Source organism: Aphidius gifuensis, linkage group LG5, assembly GCF_014905175.1.
Source record: "Aphidius gifuensis isolate YNYX2018 linkage group LG5, ASM1490517v1, whole genome shotgun sequence".
Lineage (NCBI taxonomy): Eukaryota > Metazoa > Arthropoda > Insecta > Hymenoptera > Braconidae > Aphidius > Aphidius gifuensis.
The window spans coordinates 11,149,812-11,172,480 of NC_057792.1; the positions used below are offsets into that span (position 1 = coordinate 11,149,812).

General features: G+C 30.0%; 2 protein-coding genes across 3 annotated transcripts; both read right to left on the minus strand.

The window, feature by feature from the left end:
* Positions 1–1,276: 1,276 nt before the first annotated feature.
* On the minus strand, positions 1,277–10,016 carry LOC122857582. Its single transcript, XM_044159826.1, has 3 exons — positions 9,870–10,016; positions 9,602–9,762; positions 1,277–9,519 (listed from the first exon to the last, which is right to left on the minus strand). Exons 2-3 carry the CDS (start codon positions 9,701–9,703, stop codon positions 7,123–7,125), a joined length of 2,499 nt encoding a protein of 832 aa, XP_044015761.1. The 5' UTR covers positions 9,704–9,762; positions 9,870–10,016; the 3' UTR covers positions 1,277–7,122.
* A 9,043-nt stretch (positions 10,017–19,059) lies between these two features.
* On the minus strand, positions 19,060–20,408 carry LOC122857600. Of its 2 annotated transcripts, XM_044159858.1 has the most exons (4): positions 20,121–20,406; positions 19,721–19,899; positions 19,485–19,647; positions 19,060–19,390 (listed from the first exon to the last, which is right to left on the minus strand). In XM_044159858.1, exons 2-4 carry the CDS (start codon positions 19,886–19,888, stop codon positions 19,242–19,244), a joined length of 480 nt encoding a protein of 159 aa, XP_044015793.1. In that variant the 5' UTR covers positions 19,889–19,899; positions 20,121–20,406; the 3' UTR covers positions 19,060–19,241. The 2 variants fall into 2 exon arrangements, with proteins under 2 accessions (XP_044015793.1, XP_044015791.1); XM_044159856.1 differs by having other exon boundaries at positions 19,721–20,408.
* Between the last annotated feature and the right edge of the window lie 2,261 nt (positions 20,409–22,669).

The following is a 22,669-nucleotide window of genomic DNA, read 5'->3' on the forward strand; positions in this document are numbered from 1 at the left end:
AAAAAACGTGAGAAAATTGCTATGGTACATTTTAATTTTTCAAGACTACAATTGTTTTTTTTCGTTTAAATGATAGTAAATTTTTTGATAATCAAAAGATAGTTCTATGGTAATGTGGCAGCATAGTAAAATTTGGTGAAAATTTTTTTCCGTGTATGTTGATCGGTCAATTAATGAGAAATTAATTATAAACTTTACAAAAATTGGATGTGGCAACGTATGGCATGTTCAAACACACACACATACCCGCAATCCCATATATTGTATACGGGGCGCAGGCGCTTTTCACTTTATTTTTTTACAGTGTAGTCAGATTTCAGTTTTGTCTGTGACGTCAGAAGCGCCCTGCAACACCTGCAATGAATTTGTGCATGACCTCCTTAATTGAGAAAAATTTGTTTACCCTATATGGCAGCCATTATTGCTAATTATTTATAATATCATAATTATATAGTTTAGATTTTTATGATTAATAACGAATTCCAATGAATTTCTAAGTCATTATAGTAATCTTTAAAAAGTCGCTCCATTTATTTATTATTTACGTAAAACTTGTGTGGTCTGGCCCATTTTTTGGATTGCAGCATTGTCGCCTGGTTTCAATTTATGAAATGTGTGGGCAAAAAATAATGCAAAACCAGAAAATATTGTATTTTTACTAGATATTTCTGGAAAGTTAAGTTTTTTCGGTAATAAATGGTCTTGCATGCAAGAAGACTAGAATTTCTATTTCCAGACTTCTTGCTTGTGTGCAAGGCTTGCACGAAAAGCTGGCATAGTGGACACCTCCCTTAAATCCCAAAACCAAATATTTTTCTACACTGGCAAGAGTTATTAGAAAGTAATAAGATCATTTAGATTATATTATTAGAGCTTTTCATTTAATTTATCATTTAATTTGAATAAATCAATAAGTAAACTACATCCATTCCTTAGCCATTTGTCAATAGCTTTTTATTTGTTTGAAAAAATTAATAAATAATGAAATTCTTTCGCAATAACAATTTTCTTGAACATACTTATTAAGTAATGTAATATAAACAATAACCTTTTATTAATAAGTATATATCCGATAGATAAAATAAAATATTTAAAATCACCCGCGTAAACGGTGATTGGCTCTGGTAAGCCTTTATGGTTGAAAATGATTTTTTACCGGCAAAAAATCCGGTTTAAAATTCTAAAAAAATAAAACACCGGTAAATTAACAATCCTAGAATTGGACTATCTTTAATAGTGCTTAACTAATTTTTTTAATGCTCAGTAAAAGTGGATGAAAAAACCATATATTTGATACTTCTATATTGCGCATTAGGCTTGATTTTGTTGAGGTCTCAAACGGTGCAGACAATATCTCTCTGTCTTACTCTTTACAGTTGAGCTTGCTAATGTTAATTTCGGGGTTAAGACCAACACATATAAACATAAAGGCTCGTTACTTCGTATCAACGTTCCACTTATGGGAAAGCATAGGCGATGCGCAATATAGAAGTATTAAATATATAAAAAAACCAGCCCTTAAGGTTGATTCTGGAAATCTGAAATCGCAACAGATTTTTTTTTTTTTTATCTTATGTTTAAATGAAATAATTATCTACATTGTCAATTTTTTTCAATTTTTTTTTGTTCGGTTTTTTTGAGATATTTACTGTCAAAGTTGACAACTTTAACAAGCAAGGTATAGGCGGTATCTCATATTTTTATTAATAACTTTTTCAAAACGCAACAGAAAACGTTAAATTTCTATCAGTTTGTAGTGCTAGAAAAGACAAATTTTTTAATATAAATTTTTAGAATTTCGTCTTCTGCGTTTAAAAAATAAATAACTTTGAAATTCAAAAATTTCGCGAGAAGCGCAGCACACAGACATGAACACAAGCATGGCTTCAGTGTACGATGTAATCTTTGCTCGCTAGTGTGTAGCCACGACACACATACTACTAAAGAATTTGTTTTTTTCATCAGTGGCGCCACAAAAAATTTTAGGACACGGGAATAAAAAATAGCGTTATTGATATACGGGCCCTTCGTGGCATAAATATTGGTTCGGTGATGCGACTGGGAATCAACCTTAACTTTATGCATTTTAATTTTTTTTAAATATTTTCTATGCAACAAATATTTAAACGATAACAGATATTTTTAGGGAATTTTAATTTCCTATTGTTTTCGCTTTTCTTCTGGACCCCCCCCCCCCAACCATGGTAGACACCCCCCCTAAAAAATTTTCTAAGTCCCTTAATCTTAACCAATACAATATATATCGAAAATATGAGTAAATATGAAGAAAAATATAAAAAAGTCACTGAATATAAAGAAAAAAAAGATAAATATTGGAAAATATCAGTAAATATAAAAGAAAAATCACCGAATATAAAGGAAAATATAGGAAAATATCAAAGAAAAATCGGTAAATATAAAAGAAAATATAAAAAAGTGACTAAATACAAAGAAAAAAACGATAAATATAGGAAAATATCAGTAAATATGAAAGAAAATATAGGAAAAGATCAAATGAAAATCACTGAATATAAAGAAAAATACGATAATTATAGGAAAATATTAGGAAAATATTATGGAAAAATCATATTTTTCTACAAGATTTTTCAACAAAAAGATTTTAAAAAAAATTATTAACATGATAAATTATTAAATATTCAAGTTAAACAAAATATATACGATTACTGGAAGATTAGTGAGAAAAATTAATGAATGGTACCCATCAATAAATAATAAAGAAATAATGATACCAGTAGAAGCTAATATAAAATTTGAAGACGATGAGGAAAATGAAAATTAATCATTAATACTGATCATCTGGTTGTGGATCGACGTGGAAGTCTATGTGTCACTCCGCTACAGCCGTGAATCGTCATATACATATGGCACTCTGTCACAATCGTAGATCGTCACGTGGTCATCAGCAACTGTCTACTACCACATGTTCATCTCATCAATATATATATTCATCTCTTTAAATATATAATAATACATATTATTAAGAAAAACTAAAAACTTGTAATTGTAAAACTTATATAATGTAGCCCATAAGTACGAAATGACAAGGGCGTAATACTTAACAAATAAATAAAATAAATAAATAATTAATACCAAAAATTAATTTCGAGTTTAAAAAAATACAAGAAATCGTACATCTACCAATTAATTCATTTGCAGGTAAAATTATTTTAGCGAAAAAAAAAAAAAAAGAAAATTATTCAATAGTAATATTGACATTATTTAGATATCATCGCAATCATAATAGCAATAAATGAAACGGAATTTATATATGCAATGTCAGGACGGTCATTAAAATAAAGAACAATAACATTAGCAGACGACAGTGATTATGAAGTAAAATAAAATTCAAATGAAAAAAAGTTTGATTAAACTAAATAATGATATTAAATTTACCAAAGAAAATATATTTTAGATTGAACTAACCATATGGAATGAAGAGGCAGAAAATTTTGAGGGAAAAAAGGGTGATGTGATAGCATTAGAGGAATTGAAAATAAATGAATATAAAAAAATTAAAAATATAACGACGACTTCAGCAACTAAAACGTTTAATCCTGATTCAACCGAGGGAAAAAAGTAAATAAAATAAATACAATCGAACTCGACAATTTTGTAATAAATATTTAACATTGACAAGCTAAAATCATGGTACAACAAAATGAATAAAAACAGAGAGTTTAAAAGGTTAGAAGAAAGCGATTCTGGACATGAAGATGACCCATTAGAAGGAACAAGCAAAATGAATGAAAACTTAATAATTTTTAGTTGTAACAATAATCATTGTAACGATGGAGAATGAAACAAATTTGTAGTCACGAATTTCGATATATATTGAAAAAGAAAAAAATCAAAATTCCCCCGCAGGGAAGGCACAGTTGCTTCAGCAACTGTATGATCATTTTTTTATAAGCTATCGTCAAATTAATTGTTTCAAGAATAAACAAGAGTGATTGAAAATAAATTCTCATAAAACAAAAACTATATAAGACATACTGTAGAAATGATGAGGGCCGATTGATTTTCAGTACTTTAACTATATTATAACGCCAACGGTAATCAAATCCATAAGTTAACTAACCATTAGTTAAATTTTTTCAATTTTTAGTAATATATACATATAACTATAATTCTGGACGAGAAAACCGGCCCAATCACTTTATATAGTTCATTTGCTAAAAAGACTATTATCTTTAACAACAATTGGAATATATATTTAGACACGTAGCTTAAGGCGTTACCAGTGCTGGTAGAAAACAATGAACTATTGCTGAAATTTTTGTAGTAAATTCTTGAAATAACAATACGCAATCTTGAATTTTTTGTTAATTTTGTTGTAACTACTTATTTTTTAAATAATTGTTAAAGTCGACTACTTTTTTAAAGGTTAATCATAGGGTCTTACGGAGAGCCAAGTTTAGTTGTCCATTACCTGGTTAGCTATTTTGAGAAAAACAATTACAGATTTACCAAAAACTAGAGATTTATAAAAGAAAAAAAAAGGAAATTTTTGATATAAAAATCAATAGGGCTTTGAGACCTTTTTATTTTACAATAAATAAAAATAAATTTTTGTCTTTGTCTAAATACTTGAGTGGAAGTGAGAAACAAGATTTTCTTCTTCTTTTTTATTTCTTTCGCACTCATAGAAATATTATGTTTCTAAACGCTATCCGAAAGAGGTCTCTAGATATGCGCGGGTAACACCTTAAAGTGTCTTACACACTGATAAAAATATTTAGATAGATTTTACCAAAAAGATATGGAAGCTATTTTCCGGAAGCATGTTGGAAAAATTACAAAACCATATTGTAAATATTTTATTGTAATTTTCCAAACGTAGTAACTTTACAAAGAAAAATTGGAAGTTTACAAAACCGTGTTGTAAAATTGAATATTGTAATTTTACAAAATGGAGTTGAAAATTTACAATACCATATTGTAAAACTGATTGTTGGAATTTCCTAAAGCAGAATTAGAAATTTACAACACAATATTGTATAAGTGAATGTTGGAATTTTACAAAGCGGAATTGGATTGTTACGTGCACGTAACATTGGATTGTAGCGTGCACGCTTAGTCTTGAAGGCCCTTTTCCTCTGTTCAGATAATTTTTCTGGGATTTTTCGACCGACAAACGTGCTGGTGCAGTTGATCTGTGTACCAAATCGTATTGTATAATAAAGGATTATTCCGGAATTACTCCGGATTATTCCGGAATTGACTCACTCCGAAAAAGTACGGAGAATTCCGTAGCAATTTCAAAATACTCGAGTTATTAGGTAAAATGAAGGATAATAAACGAATAAAATATTTTTGTCAAAAATTAAATATTGTTGGATCAAAAAAATGATGAATATCACGAATAAATACACTTTTTGAGCTGTCCGGAATTTGAATCGGCCAATTCCAAAGCAATACGGAGTGATTCCGGAATTGAACGGAGGATTTCCGGAGAAATTATTTCCACCAGGGATTACTGTTGCACAAAAATAGCTCTGGGCTCAAATTAATGAGTCATCAACAATTGTTTATAACAATAAGTACTATGCACTGTCTTATAATGAAAAAATAACCATGAAGGATTGATTTTAACGGTTTGTTTGAAAACAGTATGGCTCTCAGAAATTTAATTAAGAATTTTTTGAGCTTTATAAAATTTTTCAACGTCGATTTGTTCAAAAGTTATTCAATGCCTAAACAATTATTGTCAATTCGGTTTTTCATATTTTTTTAGAACGACTCGCGTTTATGCTGCAAACCTTCTTCACCTTGCTCGTTGTTTAAAAAATAAAAAAAAAACTATAAACTATTTTTTTTTTTCACTATATTTTATTACTTATTTTCTTTTTTTTAAAAAAAACTTTTTATAATTTTGGCGTTTTTAAATTAAAAAAAAAAAAAAAACAAAAAAAAAGTATAAATTGAATGTTTTTACATAAATAAAGTGTTATTACTATATAATTTAATAAATATTTGATCTCAGAGCTATATAGGGACCACAAAGTCTTTCGCCGAAGTTTTGAAAATTTTTAATTTTCAAACGGGAACGAATTTGTTACCAAAATTTTGTTTATTTTTGTAATAATTAATTTGATGGTAGCTCATGAATAATGTCTGTTATCATTCAAATATTTGTTGCACAGAAAAATCTTCAAGATAAAATCCATCAAATTAAGACATTTTGTTAATAACACTTATTGGATTGAGGATTATTTGGTGATTGAAATTATATTTATTAAAACGTATGGATTTGCATTATTTGTTGCTCACACATTCACTTTACCGGAATCGGGAAACATAAATAATCGAATCATTATCGAAAATATTGAAGTACAAATGGTAATAAGTATCTTGAAATCAGTATGAAATTAAGATTATAAAAAAAAAATGATTGTCGGTAACAAAGTGTATCGAATAATACATTTTCACGTAAATGCTAGCTATATACAAATTATCAGTTAGTCTTTCAACTCCAGAAATATAGAAAGAGAAATCATAATGTTTAGAATTATATTAATACAATAAATTATATTGAAAACGAAAAGTACAATTTTTATAACGCACCGAGTAAAAAAAAAAATTAGATGTGTGATTAATAATTGATGAAGTCACAAATTTATTCCTTAATATTTATCGCATCTTTTGTACCCTTGATACAATTACTTTTTATAGTTCTTTTGTATTTATTGCATTTCTAGCAAAAGACAATTATATTTCGGTCAATAAGTTAAATAATACTTTGTTATCATTTTAGTTGTTAAATATGAACCAATTTGTTGAATATACTTTTGAACGCACAAAAAGTTGAATCTTCTGAATAACTTTTGAAATTTATTGTAATAGTCAATATATATAAAAAAAAAAGTGTAATTTAAAAAAAAAATTTCGATGAAAAAACTTTTATTGTTAAATTTATATGTGAAAAGATAATAATTATATAATAAACAGTATTTGAAAAAAATTCAATATACAGAGTAATAATAATGTAAGAAAATTGAATATGTAATTAATAAAAAAAATATGTTAAAACAATACGAAAAAATTGTTGTCACTTTGCTTCTTTATTCACAAATTAATGAAAACAATTAACAAAATAATATATTATGTTGTTTCATTCTTTTCATCTTTTTTTTTAGCAGTGAGATGATAAATCATGTCTCTCATTCGACTGAGATCAACCAGTTCTGATGTCATCCTCTCAACACTATCTTCCTTCTCAGCAATTGTCTGTTCATAATTTCTACATGTTCTGAGAAGCCCTTCATTCTCTTGTTTTAGAGCTGCCATACTCTCTTGACTACTTTCAATTTCTCTATTTTTTTCTTGAATTTCTTGATCTCTTTTGGCAAGCCGATCTTGAAGTTTAGTCATAAGTTTATTCAATTCTTTGATTTTATCAGCATTTTCACGTCCTTCATTCATCAAACTCATTTTTTGCATCTCTAGATCTGTATTTCTTTCTTCAAAGAATTTGATTTTATCGACTGCAGCATTAAGTTCTTTTTCTAATTTTGACAACTGTTCAATTATTTTCGATTTATCTTCAACAATTTTCTTCAACCCTTGAATTTCTTTTTTTTGAATTTGATGAATTTTTTTACTTTCAATTTCAGCTTTTTGAAGTTTTTGTGTTAATCTAATTTTTTCATGTTTCAATCCTTCAAGACTTTGTTGATTGTGGAAAAGTAATTGATGCAGTCTACTTGACTCAGCAACAATCTGAGTTAACCTGTGTTGTAAGCCTATTGCATGATTGTCAGCAGCTTCTAAGTTTGCTTGATTTAGTCGTTCCGTTTGTCTCATTGCAGATAATTTGTATTCATAAAGCTCCATGATAGCAGATGTAGTTATGTCTGTGAATTTATTTTCGTTAAAAGCCTCTTTCAATTTATCTAAAATATCATCTAGTTGTTCTTCCTGTGACAAAGAGTAAAGTCGAACTATACTGGTATTAAAAGACGTCTCTTGTTTCAATGTTAGCCCAGATGTTATTCCAGTTTTAGTTTGAACTAGTACTAAAGGCTCCAATTCAACCATGCATTTTGAAACAGCAGATACACATTCTTGGGGAAATCCAACAGATGACATTAATAGAAGAGCTTTTTGTTTAACTTCAGCATCACCCCAGAATACAGCAAGTGCGATTATCATTTGTATTTGTTTATTTTGAATTAATGATGAGTACAGCCTCAACCAGTCTGAATCTTGAACTGCAAGATCAGCAGTAAATGACAATGCATAAATGTACATCGATACAGAAGAATCTTGAAATAAATTCCCAGGCCATTCTAACTCGGAATTTATGTCATTTTCTAAAATGGGTTTCAATAATTTTTTCATAGATTGCTCCGTAAATATTTGTACCACTTGTGCTCGGAAATTTTGAATTTTTATAAGTTCTTGTAGTAGTTGCAATAATTCTGAAATTTTCAAATTTTTTTCGAGGCTTCTCTTTTCTCGAGTTTCTTCCATTACATCATCTTCTGATCCAAGAGCCAGCATTATTATTGACAGGTCAATTTCACTCAAAAGATCAGGTAAATGTTTAGTTCTTCTGCTGTCAACCAAAATATGTTTGATCAATGAAAGTGCTTTGTTTGAGACTCGATCAACTGGAATCCATTTTATTGCAATTTTTAATGAATATTTATACAATGAAATAAATTCTGTCAATTTTAGTTTCATTAAGGATATAAAGAAATCAATAACAAGAGCAGCACATTCTGAATCAGTCATGATATCTAATTGATTCAAAATATTCTTTACGTAATTTGTATAGTTTGTACAGGAAACTAAGGCATTTTTTGTATGTTCATTTTGCCTGATATCATCGAAAAATTCAACAATATGTTGAATAAGTAGTACATTTTTTTCTGATAATGCTGATACCAAAGATCGAAAAGTTATATCTACAAAATCAAATATGAACTTTTCAGGAATATCTTGACTCTCTTGTTCCATAATCATGAGAATTTTGCAACATTGAACTCGAGTATTTACACTTGAGCTTTGAAGCTTGAGTAACATTCTGTGAAATGCTTTTGCATCGATTGTTCTCATTAACGTGTGGATTACAGAAATATTTTTGTAACAAAGATTTATTAAAATTCCTAATGACAATGTTATTATTTCTTCTTCTTTTGATTGCATAATCCATTGAGTTAAAATATTCATCAATGAGGGTATATGTGCTTCTTGCCAATGAATTTTTATTCCATAAGTCAATTCTTGAAGTAATTTTAGGACCTTTATGCGTTTTTCTGTTATTAAATTTGATTCTAATAAACGTGCTAGAACTTGGTAAAATTTGTAAGTGTGTATCAAAGTTTGACGAGCAGCTAAATTCTTAGAGACATGTTGAAGAACGTCCAGCGTACACCATGTCAATGATGTTTTTGATTCAAGGGTTTTTGTCAAGTTATAAAGACTTAAATAAAATTCGGATAATATTATGGAGCCAGGATCAAAAATTGTAAGATCTGCTGATATTTTGATTGCCTAAGAAGATTAATGAACACATTGAAAAAACTAAAAACTTATAAATATTAGTCATGGTTATTTTCGGGTTAAATACACTTACATTAAGATTTCGTTGTAAAACAGATGCTGTTGTTTCACTTGGATTTCTTGAGTACTCGGTTGCAGTAACAATAAAAGATTTTATATTGTGATATTTCTCCATTTTCAAATTGATATTTTGTCGCCAAATGATTGATATTGTTGTGAATAAATTCTATCCTTCTAAAAATAACAAACAAATAGTGATGTCGACTGATACGGTATTTAGTATTTTACCGGTATTAAATACGGTAAAATACGGTATTTGGTATCAAATTGAAATACCATACCAATATGCCTTTTACCGATTTTTTTATGTAAATACCGTAAGATACGAGTAAAATTTTCGATACGGTATTTTTACAACTATATAGGTGAAAATACGGTATTTTCTGTTTTTGGTACCAGCAAAAAAAAATTTTTTTTTTTTTTTTTCATATAATTTCTAGATTATCAACCGTGGCACTGGTCATTAATAGCGGCCATATTTGATATTGTGTTTTATTGTCAAATGTCAATTGCTCAGCTGTTTTTATTATATTGCACATTCCACATTGACATTGACATTATTATTTTAAAAGCCGATATAATAACAAAGAAACTTTTCAAGTGTAATGAAAATTTATTAATATAAATACTTCTTCCAATAATACTAACTTTTTTTATTTAAAAAAACCTTATTTTTTTAAGGACAAATATTTTTTTTTTTTAATATTTTAATTTTGCTATATAATTTATTTACTGAATTTATTTATTGAATTTATTTATCATCCATAACTTCGTATGTATTTATTTTTATTTATACAATAAAATCAAGTTATGTTCATATATTTTTTATTTTTCAATACCATGAGTAACATCTCTATAGTTGTAAATACGGTATTGGTATCGAAAATTTCACTGATACCGTATTTTTACATACAGATTATTGATACGGTATTGAATAGTAAATTACCGTATCAATACCGTATTTTGTACCGTATTTGGTATCAAAAATAAAATACCGGTATTTGCACATCACTACAAACAAAATTTCAATCAGACGAAACAGTTAACTTTTCATTTTTTAATCTATCTATAGAGATATTGGAGTATTTCATAAAAATTGTAGGAGGCAAACTGTGAATCAAAAACTCTAGTTTTTTCCCAGTACTCTGGTTAAAGTAAGTGAAGAACAATTTTTTTATATAATAATAATATTTAACATCATCACTTTAAAAGCTTGTGGCCACTCTAGCATAGTTTTTACTTTTTCGTCCAAGTTCTATGCCATTGCCATAGTACTATGGACGAAAAAGTTCACATAAAACGGCTATAGGGCGGCGTTTTAATCGTTTCTTGAAACTGTTTCAGCAGTCCAATTCACAGGGCATTACAATTTAGGGCTTTTTTTCACCACTCACAGCGCTTGTGAAGCTTTTGTATGTAAAATCTATATAAAAAAAATTTTTACAAGCGCCATCAGCGGCAAAAAAAAGCCCTAAATTGTAAAAAATTTGCCCCGTGAATTGGACTGCAGCTGTACCAATGTGTACCAACTAGTGATGTAAATGACGGTCATTTTTTTTTTTGTGTCACGTCACAAAAAAAAATACCGTTTGTGATCGTCTGTGACCGTCATTTTTTTTTCGTCACATTTTCTCCGTCACAATTGGTATTTTTTTTAAATCTTCAAAATAGTTGTAAAAAAGACCGTCACAAAATAATTCGTCATTTTTTCGTCACATTTTTTCTGTCACAATTGGTTTTTTTTTTTTAAATCTTCAAAATAGTTGTAAAAAAGACCGTCACAAAATATTTCGTCATTTTTTCGTCACAAAATTTATTATTTAAAAAAGCTAGATAAAAAAATTCCTAAAATAAATGCATATTTTTCGTTAAATGTCCAAAATTTAATATTGTTTTTATTTTTCTATATTAATTGCAAATTTATTAAATTGATATTTAATTGCTGAATGCTGTTCAATTATTAAATGGTTAAATTTAATATTTTATGTTAAATGTCTAGCATTTATTATTGTTTTTTTTTTTTTTTTTATATCAAATATAAATTTATTCAATTGAACAATAAATATTTGTTACCAATATGGTGATTATTGGTTAGACTGCTGTGTGTGATAAATAATTAGATATTGAATTAATAATATTAAATATTTATAAATTTTTATTGATAATTATCAATTACAGATAACTGTTTATCAATAATTTATAAGATTTTCAACTCTGTCTGTGTGTGTGCGTCTGTCTCTTTTTTTGATAAAAAAAAAAAAATACGAAAAAATTTAATAGATGGCATACTCGATGTAAAACTGACGGTCAGCCGATAAGTCGTCATAAATTTGGTCACAAAAGTTGGGTCATAAAAATGGTCACGATTTTTGCCCGCGTCACAGATTGTCACAGACGGCGTCACAAAATTTTTTCACATCCCTAGTACCAACCATATATTTAATACTACTATAGGTGTGTTCGTTCACTATTCACACCGAGCGTATGCACGGAGCGTATGCAAGGAAGCGGTAGCGTTTTGCGGTCATTTGAAGAAACTTTAGTAACTAAAATTTACTAAAACATTCGTTATTTTCAGTCATTGTGTTTTTTTTTTTTTAATTTAATAATTTTTTCTCAGACGCAAGAACAAATTACCAATTAATAATAATGAAAGAGAGCGAAAGAACTGGAAAAAACGAATAGCAATAAATAAATAGTAAATTTTAGTTACTACAGTTTCTTCAAATGACCGCAAATGCCTCCTACGCACTCATTCAATTATTAAATAGGCTGAAACACACCTTATATTGCGCATAGGGTATGATTTTGTTCGGATTCATTACGGTGCAGACAATCTCTCTGTCGCAGTCATACTGCTCGACAAAAATCTTTTGCGCATGCCCGAATTATTATTCGAGTGAGAGCTCGAAAACATTCGGCAACGCACACAAATTCATTGTGTATACGTGTGAACCGAACGGATTATTTGGACATGCGCAAAAAATTTTTGTCGAGGAGTATGACTGCAACAGAGAGGGGACGTTCCAAAAATCACTCGGAAACCCGGACCGGCGCAGTAGATGAAAAAATATAGTGATAAAATGAACTTAAAAGTAACTAGAGGTTACTGTAGATATTATAAGCAACAAAAACAGCCATATTGGATATGCCATTTACTTTTGTTACTTATTACAGTTGTGAAAAGTATTTTTATAATTATTATTAATAATTAAACAATAATAATTTATTGTTTTGCGGCTATGAAAATACATGAATAAAAAATCATGTCTACCACAACAAAATATCAAAAATTTTCTATGATCACAATCTTGACCTTCCGGGTTTCCGAATGATTTTTGGAACGTCCCCAGAGATTGTCGGCACCGTAATAAATCCGAACGGCCCACTTATGGGAAAGCATAGGCGATGCGCAATATAGTAGTATTAAACACATAAAAAATAAATAAAAATATAACCTTTCTTATTTGTTGACAATTTGATATTTTGACAGTCAATCATTATATATATGTACTATACATGTGTAAATATATAAACAAAGAAATTTATTAACAACGCTAACCATTGTTGTTGTATTTTTTTAATGTTGGCTGTATAAAAAAAAACTGGTGTGAAGTTAGCGGTTCTATGCTGAAAATGCTGCATGCAGCAGTCCAATTCACAGGGCATTACAATTTAGTGCTTTTTTCCTCTACTGGCGGTGCTTGTAGAGCTTTTGTATGTGAAATCTATATAAAAAAAATTTTACAAGCGCCATCACCGGCAAAAAAAAGCCCTAAATTGTAAAAAATTTGCCCTGTGAATTGGACTGAAGAGTAGATTTGTGAATCATGTCAACTTGACTTCTCTACCATGTACAATTTGAACTCTTATTTATTATTTTAATACATGTACAAGTCAAGATTTTTTTCAGTTTAAGTTGTTGTTATTGTAATCTTATATTTATCTTCTAGAGTGAAACCGGCAGAAGATCATGAGAAACTTTATCCACATGCGCGAATATTGAAGCACACAAAGGCAAATTGTATATCTGTGTGTACAAGAATTGTAGTGTAATAAAAGTGTTCACACACATATACAACTTGCCTTTGTGTGCTTCAATATTCGCGCATGTGCATAAGGTTTCTCATGATTTTCTTCTGCCTTCAGAAATCACGCGGAAGCCCGGAAGTTCAAGACTGTGATCATAGAAAATTTTTAATATTTTGTTGTGTAGACATGATTTTTTTTCCATGAATTTTAATAGGTGCAAATCAGAAAAATATTATTGTTTAATTATTATAAAAATACGTTTCACAACTGTAATAAATAATAAAAGCAAGTGGCATGTATGCAATATGGCTAATTTTGTGGTTTACCATCAACAGTAACCTCGAGTAACTTTTAAGTTTATTTCATTCCTAAATTTTTCTGTCTCTTGCGCCGTTTCCGGGCTTCCGAGATATTTTTGGAACGTACCCCGGTCCGGCCATTCTAAAATATTATACATGGTGCAAGGAGCGAGGTTAGGGGCAGTAACTTTAAGGCAGATTTCCAAAATAGTATCTCCAATATATTCATGTAAACACAAAATATAAAGTATTGTTATTGTTTATATGTCAGTACAACTAACCTAATATTCTTGATATTATTTTTTAAAATAGATAAAATTTATTTATTAAATTGATCAAAATAAATAAACAAAAATCTAGAGGTCGACAGAATCAAATAGGGCAATAGAAAATAATATTCATTAATCAATGTTTATCATAAATAAATAATGACTTGCTGATATTTTATTTACTTTTTTTTTTTTTTTTTTTTTCCAGAACAATCACGATGAAACCTTGGATATTTTTGCTAATTGATTATTAAAAGAAGAAACTATTGTCAATAATAATAATATCTGATATAATTTATATTTTATTCATGAATTGTTCAATATTTTATAACATTAACCTCCCTGGCGGAAATGGTCAGAGCTAAGCCAGAAGAAAACGATATCGCTTTTGTCGCCAAAGCCAGAGCAAAACCAGAGCAAAGCCAGAGATAATAAAAACAGAATATTAACAATATCAAACGTAAATTTGGGCTTTATATGGACATATTATTTAAATTAAATTATTATTGAACTCATTTTTAGCAATAATATTGATGTAAAGAGATAAATATACGTATAACAAGTAATGTAAAAACTGACAAATTTTGACGTTTTGAGGTTGACTTGAATCGGCTAAACACAAAAATCCCTAGCGTGAAGCAATAGCAAATCCAGACCTTTTCCAGAGTAAAGCCAGACTTGTAAAAAAGACATTTATTTATAACAATAGCACTAACTATTAATAAACAAATTAAATCAATAAATTTTAATGACTTTTAGAGACTTTTTTATTAATATAATTAATTTTTCGCGTGAAAAAAAAAAAAAAAACACATTAATCTCTGACAATACAAAAGCCAGAGAAAAGCCAGAGTAAAGCCAGAGTAAAACCAGACAAAAGCCAGAGCAAAGCCAGAGTGAAGCCAGACTTGATGTGTTTTTAATTAATTAATTTTAATGACTTTTAGAGACTTTTTTATTGTTAAAATTAATTTTTCGCTTAAAAAAAAAAAAAAAGCACATCAATCTCTGGCAATACAAAAGCCAGAGGAAAGCCAGAGTAAAGCCAGAGTAAAACCAGACAAAAGCCAGAGCAAAGCCAGAGTAAAGCCAGACTTGATGTGTTTTTTTTTTTTTTCACGCGAAAAATTAATTATATTAATAAAAAAGTCTCTAAAAGTCATGGAAATTTATCAATTTAATATTGTTTATTAATAGTTAGTGCTATTGTTATAAATAAATGTCTTTTTTACAAGTCTGGCTTTACTCTGGAAAAGGTCTGGATTTGCTATTGCTTCACGCTAGGGATTTTTGTGTTTAGCCGATTCAAGTCAACCTCAAAACGTCAAAATTTGTCAGTTTTTACATTACTTGTTATACTTATATTTATCTCTTTACATCAATATTATTGCTAAAAATAAGTTCAATAATAATTTAATTTAAATAATATATCCATATAAAGCCCAAATTTACGTTTGATATCGTTAATATTCTGTTTTTATTATCTCTGGCTTTGCTCTGCTTTTGCTCTGGCTTTGGCGACAAAAGCGATCACGCCAGTTCTTCTAGGGCGCTCACATAATTATGTAGCCTGGTGAACCAATTTAGTAAAAAAGGTAGTTCAAATACAGATATTTATCATTGTTATTGTTTAAAAATTCCATAAATAGTGTCAAATTAAAATCGGGATTATCATTCAGACATATTGAGTTTGAATAATTTTTTTATTTGACAATATTTGATTGTTAAATATCAATGAAATCTACATGTGTTATTTTTTTTATTAGATTTTATCATTCAAGAGCTGAGACAATGTCAACAACACATTTAAAAATTCCAGTACCATTTGTTCAATCAGTTGAAATTGAAAGACATTGAATGTAATTTAAATTTGGTTGACCAAGCGGATGTACGAGATAAGCACAGTATGTTACTCTCCTAAATTGATATAAAATTGGAGCTGGTAAAATGTTATTGTGACCCCTCCTGCAGCCGTATTCACGGGGCAAAATTGTTCTCACTAGGGCTTTTTTTTTCCGCTGATGGCGCTTGACAAAATTTTTTTTATATAGATTTCATATAGAAAGGCTTCACAAACGCCACCATCGGAAAAAAAACGCCCTAATGAGAACATCCTCTGAATACGGGTGCTGGTGATTAAAGCAATAATAATTATATTAAATGTTGTTTTTTTTATATTTTAAATCGCAGTATTATATACCCGTACTATAAGCAATGACAATCCGAGCAAGTGCAAGTGCTCATCACTGAAATATAATGAAACTGGAAGGTGAACTCCTATGCGTAGCCAATGCACGGAGTGTCGCTAGAGATAGCAATATATTGGATGGCTTTCCCTCTCACTCACGCATGCGCACATTAAATCTCGTACAGTCAACGTCAAAACAAACTAGTACTACACGATATAAAAGTTACCAAAAGTTACATTATATTTCAGTACAGTCTCAACCAACTTTAGTTGACGTGACTGTACCGACAAGGACAAAAGCCCATCCATTGAATCTCTCTCTCGGCGACGCTAAGTTCGGCTTCCAGTTTTATTATATTTCAGTGGTGCTCATGCACTGTGCCACTGTGAGTCAATGATGCAGCAGTTATTGGTGAAAGTTCGGCTTCAACTACAGCAGTCCAATTCACAGTGCAAATTTTTTACAATTGCCGGTATTGGCGCTTGTAAAATTTTTTTTATATAGATTTCACATACAAAATAGAGTGGGTATAAGCAGAGTGAAGCCATCGAGGTCCCATTAGTCCGACATTTTGTGCTCGCCGTAGGGAGCGAGTATAAGAGGTTTTCGTCACTTCCGAGCTCACCGTATGGAGTGGGTATAAGAGGGTTCCGTCACTTCCGAGGTAAAAATGATATATGGCTTCACTCTGCTTATACCCACTCTAATACAAAAGCTCCATAAGCGCGGCCAGTGGAAGAAAAGAGCCTTAAATTGTAATGCCCTGTGAATTGGACTGCAGTTATTATCCATGAACTTATTACCAAAGTAACAAACTGGAAATGCTGAAATTTTAAAATGATTTGTTGCAACGACTAAATTAACTTCTCCAATAGTATAAAACTATGTATCATCAGTCAAATACCAACTCCACAACATACACTGTAATAAAATAAACAAAAATTGTTTTCATAATTAACAGGGTTTTTTTATGAATGTAAAAAAATTCTTCAATTACCATTTGTTCAACTAGAAATAATATATTACCAATTTCTTTTTTTACAATAATCAATTAGCAAAAATATCTAAGGTTTCATCGTGATTGTTCTGCACCCGTATTCACAGGGCAAATTTTATACAATTTAGGGCTTTTTTTTGCCACTGATGGCGCTTATAAAATTTTTTTTATATAGATTTTACATATAAAAGTTCCACAAGCGCCACTGTTAGATGAAAAAAGGCTTGTTTTGTCCAAAAATACATGGGTGCATTGCTTTAATAAAAATTTTTTTTTCGTTTTGCAATTTCGCCCTGCACCCGTATTCAGAGGATGTTCTCATTAGGGCTTTTTTTTCCGATGGCGGCGCTTGTGAACTTTTTATATAGATTTTACATGGAAAAGCTTCTTAAGCGCCACCATCGGAAAAACAAAGCCCTAATGAGAACATCCTCTGAATACGGGTGCTGAAATACTGACTAAAAACTAGAAACAGAAACAACGACAAAAGTGATAAATTTCTCTATGCAATATTCCAGGCTTTACAGTTTACGATAATGTGTGGTACGAGCTATGTGACAATAACAAACAATCACAAGAAGTCAATTTTCTATTTATTTCAGTTTGATATAAACATTGAACAGTTATCCATCTAATAATCGGAAGCCAAAAAAAATAATGTCATGTGCCAGTACTGCCACTACAAGAAACAGCTTTTTCTTATAAAATTATGGCCGGTATTACAGGGCGAAATTGCAAAACGAAAAAAAATTTTTTATTAAAGGAATGCACCCCAGCACCCGTATTCACGGGGCAAAATTGTTCTCATTAGGGCTTTTTTTTCCGCTGATGGCGCTTGACAAAATTTTTTTCATATAGATTTCACATAGAAAAGCTCCACAAACGCCACCGTCGGAAAAAAAACGCCCTAATGAGAACATCCTCTGAATACGGGTGCAGGAGGACGAACTTGCCTCAAAAAACCGTATCGCTATGTGGTCGCCGCATAATTGAGGGGCGCTAGTAGTACCCCGGTAACGTGCACGACTGGTATCGCTTTTTTTTTACAATGCGCACAATACAAACATAGTCTGACAAACACTAAAGGCTTGTGGCCACTAGCATAGTTTTTCGACCAAGTTCTATCCCAAGTAACACTGCGTCGTCTAAAAGTACGACAAAAAGATGACGCAAAAGCGCCATCGACGTCTTTTTGGCGCGTCAAAAAGATGACTTATTGGTGTATAAAAAGCTTGACTAATGTCGCACTTTTTTGGACGTTTTGAAGTACTCTTTTTGTCCACACAAAAAGTACGCCTTTTTGTACATAAAAAAAATCTTTTAAACGTCATCTAAATGACATCTTTTTGTAGTAAAAAAAGACCACTATCAACTAAATTTAAGGTGTATAAAAAGATATCTTTCAGTCATCTTTAAGTACTGCTTTTTTTGGTCCGAAATGGGTCTGCTTTTTGAAATCAATGAAAATAGAAAATAAACTATTAAACAAAAATAGGAATAAATTCAGTATATTTATTGTTTCGACTTCATGATCCATTTTTTTACACATTGTTCACAGTTAATATACTGAATTTATACCTATTTTTGTTTAAATACTTAATTTTATAATTGAACAATTTTATTCGAGAAAACTAGATTTTTATCTTTTAACAAGTCAAATTTTTTTTTTAAAGTTGCTTACATTAAATAATATTCTTAATAATATGGCTTTGCTTTTTTTCCTTATGTATTAACATTTTAATTTAGTAATAAATTTATTTTTTAAGAAGTACTTTTTTTCTCTTATCGCTTATTTTTAATTTTTCACTTTGGATTATTCACAACCAAAAAATTGACTTAGAATCCTTACTCAGTAGTTTGACTTGTTTTAATCACGAACTAAATTGGTGGGATTGTTCTTGTTTTCAAGTCGTTTTTTTGCTGCTGCAACACGTTGACTTGACCGACGTATCCAATCCTTCATATGCTCTTGAACGTTATTTTCGCTTGCTTGTGGTTTATTTAACATAATACCACCTGTTAAAACAAAAATCCGATAAATATTAATTAATTGTCTCATTTATTTATTTATTTATTTATTTATTTATTTATAAAATGTGCTATAGATTACTTATTATAAGCTCTCCAATTTTAAGCTTTGAAATAGCCACTGTATCTTTTTTGAGACCTGCCCATGTTACCTCTGCACCAACATTATCAGTCATAACAGTGATCATAGCATGTGCAACGGATTTCTGAAGACTTTTACCTCCTAAATTAGCAATTTTAGTATCCTGAAACAATAAAAATGGACAGCATTGAAAATTTTTCAAATAGATAACTCAATAGTAAAAAAAAATAGCTTACAAATTGTTTTTGACGATCATTCGAGTCAAGTAAACTTTCGTTTAGTATTTGTAAATCTCGAACTGTTTGACACTGCTGGAACTCAAACTTGGCATGACTTTCTACATCAAGATTATTTCGATTATCTCTCAGTATTAATAATATTTCATTGAGTTTGATCCTAATCATTGGACGACAACCTTTGAACATAAAAATACCCAGTTATTAGTTTTACTAAAATATAAAGAGAAAAACGAGTGCAGCAATTTGGCCCATGATTTTCATTATTACTTGGATTTTGTTCATATTGATTCAACGGTTGTAAATTAATAAATATAAGTGAAAATAATAGTATTAATCATAAACGAGATTTAGGTTAGGTTGTGATCCAAGATTAAAATAAATATTTATATATACTTAACTTGAATTTTTATGTTTGTCCTGAGCTCAGATAGAACTACTGTTGTTTCTTCTTTTAATAGATAATGTTTTTATAATTGATGAACGACAATTCGGATAATAATCTATGATAGAAAAAAAATATTGCACAGACGCACATCTGAATGAATATGATCGGATCCGTAGCTTTGTTTATAAAACAGTCTATTTTTTACAGTACTTTTTGACTTTAAGACATGTCTACATGAACAACATAATGTCGACGTTTTATGGACCAATGAGCGTGGGCCAATAATAGCTGACTTTTGGACATCTTTTCGATCGGTTCAAATAGTTGTGCTTGTGCTTTAAAATATGGTTAAAAGTAGTACTTAAAGTTGACGCATTATAGTCGCCACAAGGGTTGTCCTAAACAGGACATCTTTCTGCCATCTATTTGCAATTGCCATAAAGACATCCGAAAACGGACGTCTTAAAGACGTCATTTTGGCAAGAGTGTTACTTGGGATATGCCATAGCACTATGGAAGAAAAAGTTCACATATAACGGCTATAGGGCGGCGTTTTAATCGTTTCTTGAAATTGTTTCAGCTGTACCAACTTGCTTACAAACACATAAAAAATAAATAAGAATATAACCTTTCTTATTTGTTGACAATTTGATATTTTGACAGTCAATCATTATATATATGTACTATACATGTGTAAATATAAACAAAGAAATTTATTAACAACGCTAACCATTGTTGTTGTATTTTTTTAATGTTGGCTGTATTAAAAAAAACTAGTGTGAAGTTAGCGGTTCTATGCTGAAAATGCTGCATGCAGCATTTTTTCAACATAGTCCTCGGCGGCCATTTTCTAGTAAATTTCTAGTTAGATATAGTGACACAAGTGCTATGGCATAGAACTTGTTCGAAAAACTATGCTCGTGGCCACAAGCCTTAAATAGAGCATTATGTAACCATATGTAACACATGATGTTTGTCAGAGTATGTTTGTATTGTGCGCATTGTAAAAAACGAGCCATACAAGTCGCGCACGTTACCGGGGTACCACTAGCGCCCCTCAATTATGCGGTGACCACATAGCGATACGGTTTTCATATACAGGCGAGATAGGGAGTAAGTCCTCCTGTATTTCTAAGGTGTGTTCGTTCACTTTTTACACCGAGCGTACGCACGGAGCGTTATGCAAGGAAGCGCTAGAGTCGTGCGGTCATTTAATGAATCTTTAGCAACTAAAATTTACCGACGCATTCGTTATTTTCAGTCATTGTGTTTATTTTGTTAATTTAATAATTTTTTCTAAGACGCAAGAACAAATTACCAATTATTGATGAATAAAGAGAACGAAAGAGCTAGAAAAAACAAATAACAATAAATAAATAGTAAATTTTAGTTACTAAAGTTTCTTCAAATGACCGCACGACTCTAGCGCTTCCTTGCATACGCTCCGTCGTGGTGGAAGACCTCCACATCCAGGTTGGAAAAATGGAACATTTAAACAAATTTTTAATAAAGAAGGCAAAACATCTGGTGCATATTGTACAATGTGTGAATTGTACAACTTTGTGTACAATAACGTTAAAATAACGGTATACACTTTGATTGTTTATATTAACTTGAACATTTATTAATTAATAATTGTTATTTATTTATAGAAAAAGATTAATAGCAAATAGCAGTGAACACTATGTAAACAGTCAACACAAAGTGACAGCTTGCTTTTCATTGTCAGTCGGTAAAAAAGAAGCTCCGAAAATGGCGTCCTATGTAAATTACATAAATTACAGTAATTTACACGTAATGTATCTCTGATTTTTTTTTATTTTTACCATCATTAACCGCCGAGCCAGAATCAAAAAACACCTCCTTCACAAAAGTAAACTACGATTTCGCCATTTTTTAAAGATCTGATTTTTTTACTGTAAGTAGTAGAGCACAAGATTAGCTTACTTTCCAAATTACATCATGGGATAACGATGGGTTCATTATAAAAAATTTTTTTTTCCATGACAAAATCACTAAAAACAGACAAGATCATATGCCCAAACAACAGGTTTTTTCTTTGTTTTTTATAGGAAATTTCCTCACGATTACAGGAAAAATACGAAAAAAATTCCCACGCATGCGCAAAGTGGTTAAAAATCAAGTTCAATTATCGAAAAAACGGCTATTTATCGGTTATATATCGTAGAGCTATTAAAATAACGATTGATTCTAAAATTCAATAATAGTGATCGATAAAACTCGTCAAGGAAAAAAAAATGTCCTAATAAAAATTTGACATCTCGAATAAATATTGATTGTTTAGCTATAATTACAGCTATAGTAGAAAATCTAACGGCTAAGTAAATCGTATACATGTTTTGAAAAAATATCGATACTTCGAAAACTATTCGAGATATCGAAATTTTTATCATGCCATTTTTTTTTCCTTGACGAGTTTTATCGATCACTATTATTGAATTTTAGAATCAATCGTTATTTTAAAAGCTGTACGATATATAACCGATAAATATCCGTTTTTTCGATAATTGAACTTATTTTTTAACCACTTTGCGCATGCG

What these genes read in the sequence shown, in the direction of transcription:
- LOC122857582 (XM_044159826.1), bottom strand. Translation starts at nt 9,703, where the DNA reads ATGGAGAAATATCACAATATAAAATCTTTTATTGTTACTGCAACCGAG. An exon ending in TTTTACAACGAAATCTTAAT is followed by an intron (nt 9,520 to 9,601) that starts GTAAGTGTATTT and finishes TAATCTTCTTAG; the next exon opens with GCAATCAAAATATCAGCAGA.
- LOC122857600 (XM_044159856.1), bottom strand. Translation starts at nt 19,909, where the DNA reads ATGTTCAAAGGTTGTCGTCCAATGATTAGGATCAAACTCAATGAAATA. An exon ending in ATGATCGTCAAAAACAATTT is followed by an intron (nt 19,648 to 19,720) that starts GTAAGCTATTTT and finishes TTATTGTTTCAG; the next exon opens with GATACTAAAATTGCTAATTT. An exon ending in AATTGGAGAGCTTATAATAA is followed by an intron (nt 19,391 to 19,484) that starts GTAATCTATAGC and finishes TTGTTTTAACAG; the next exon opens with GTGGTATTATGTTAAATAAA.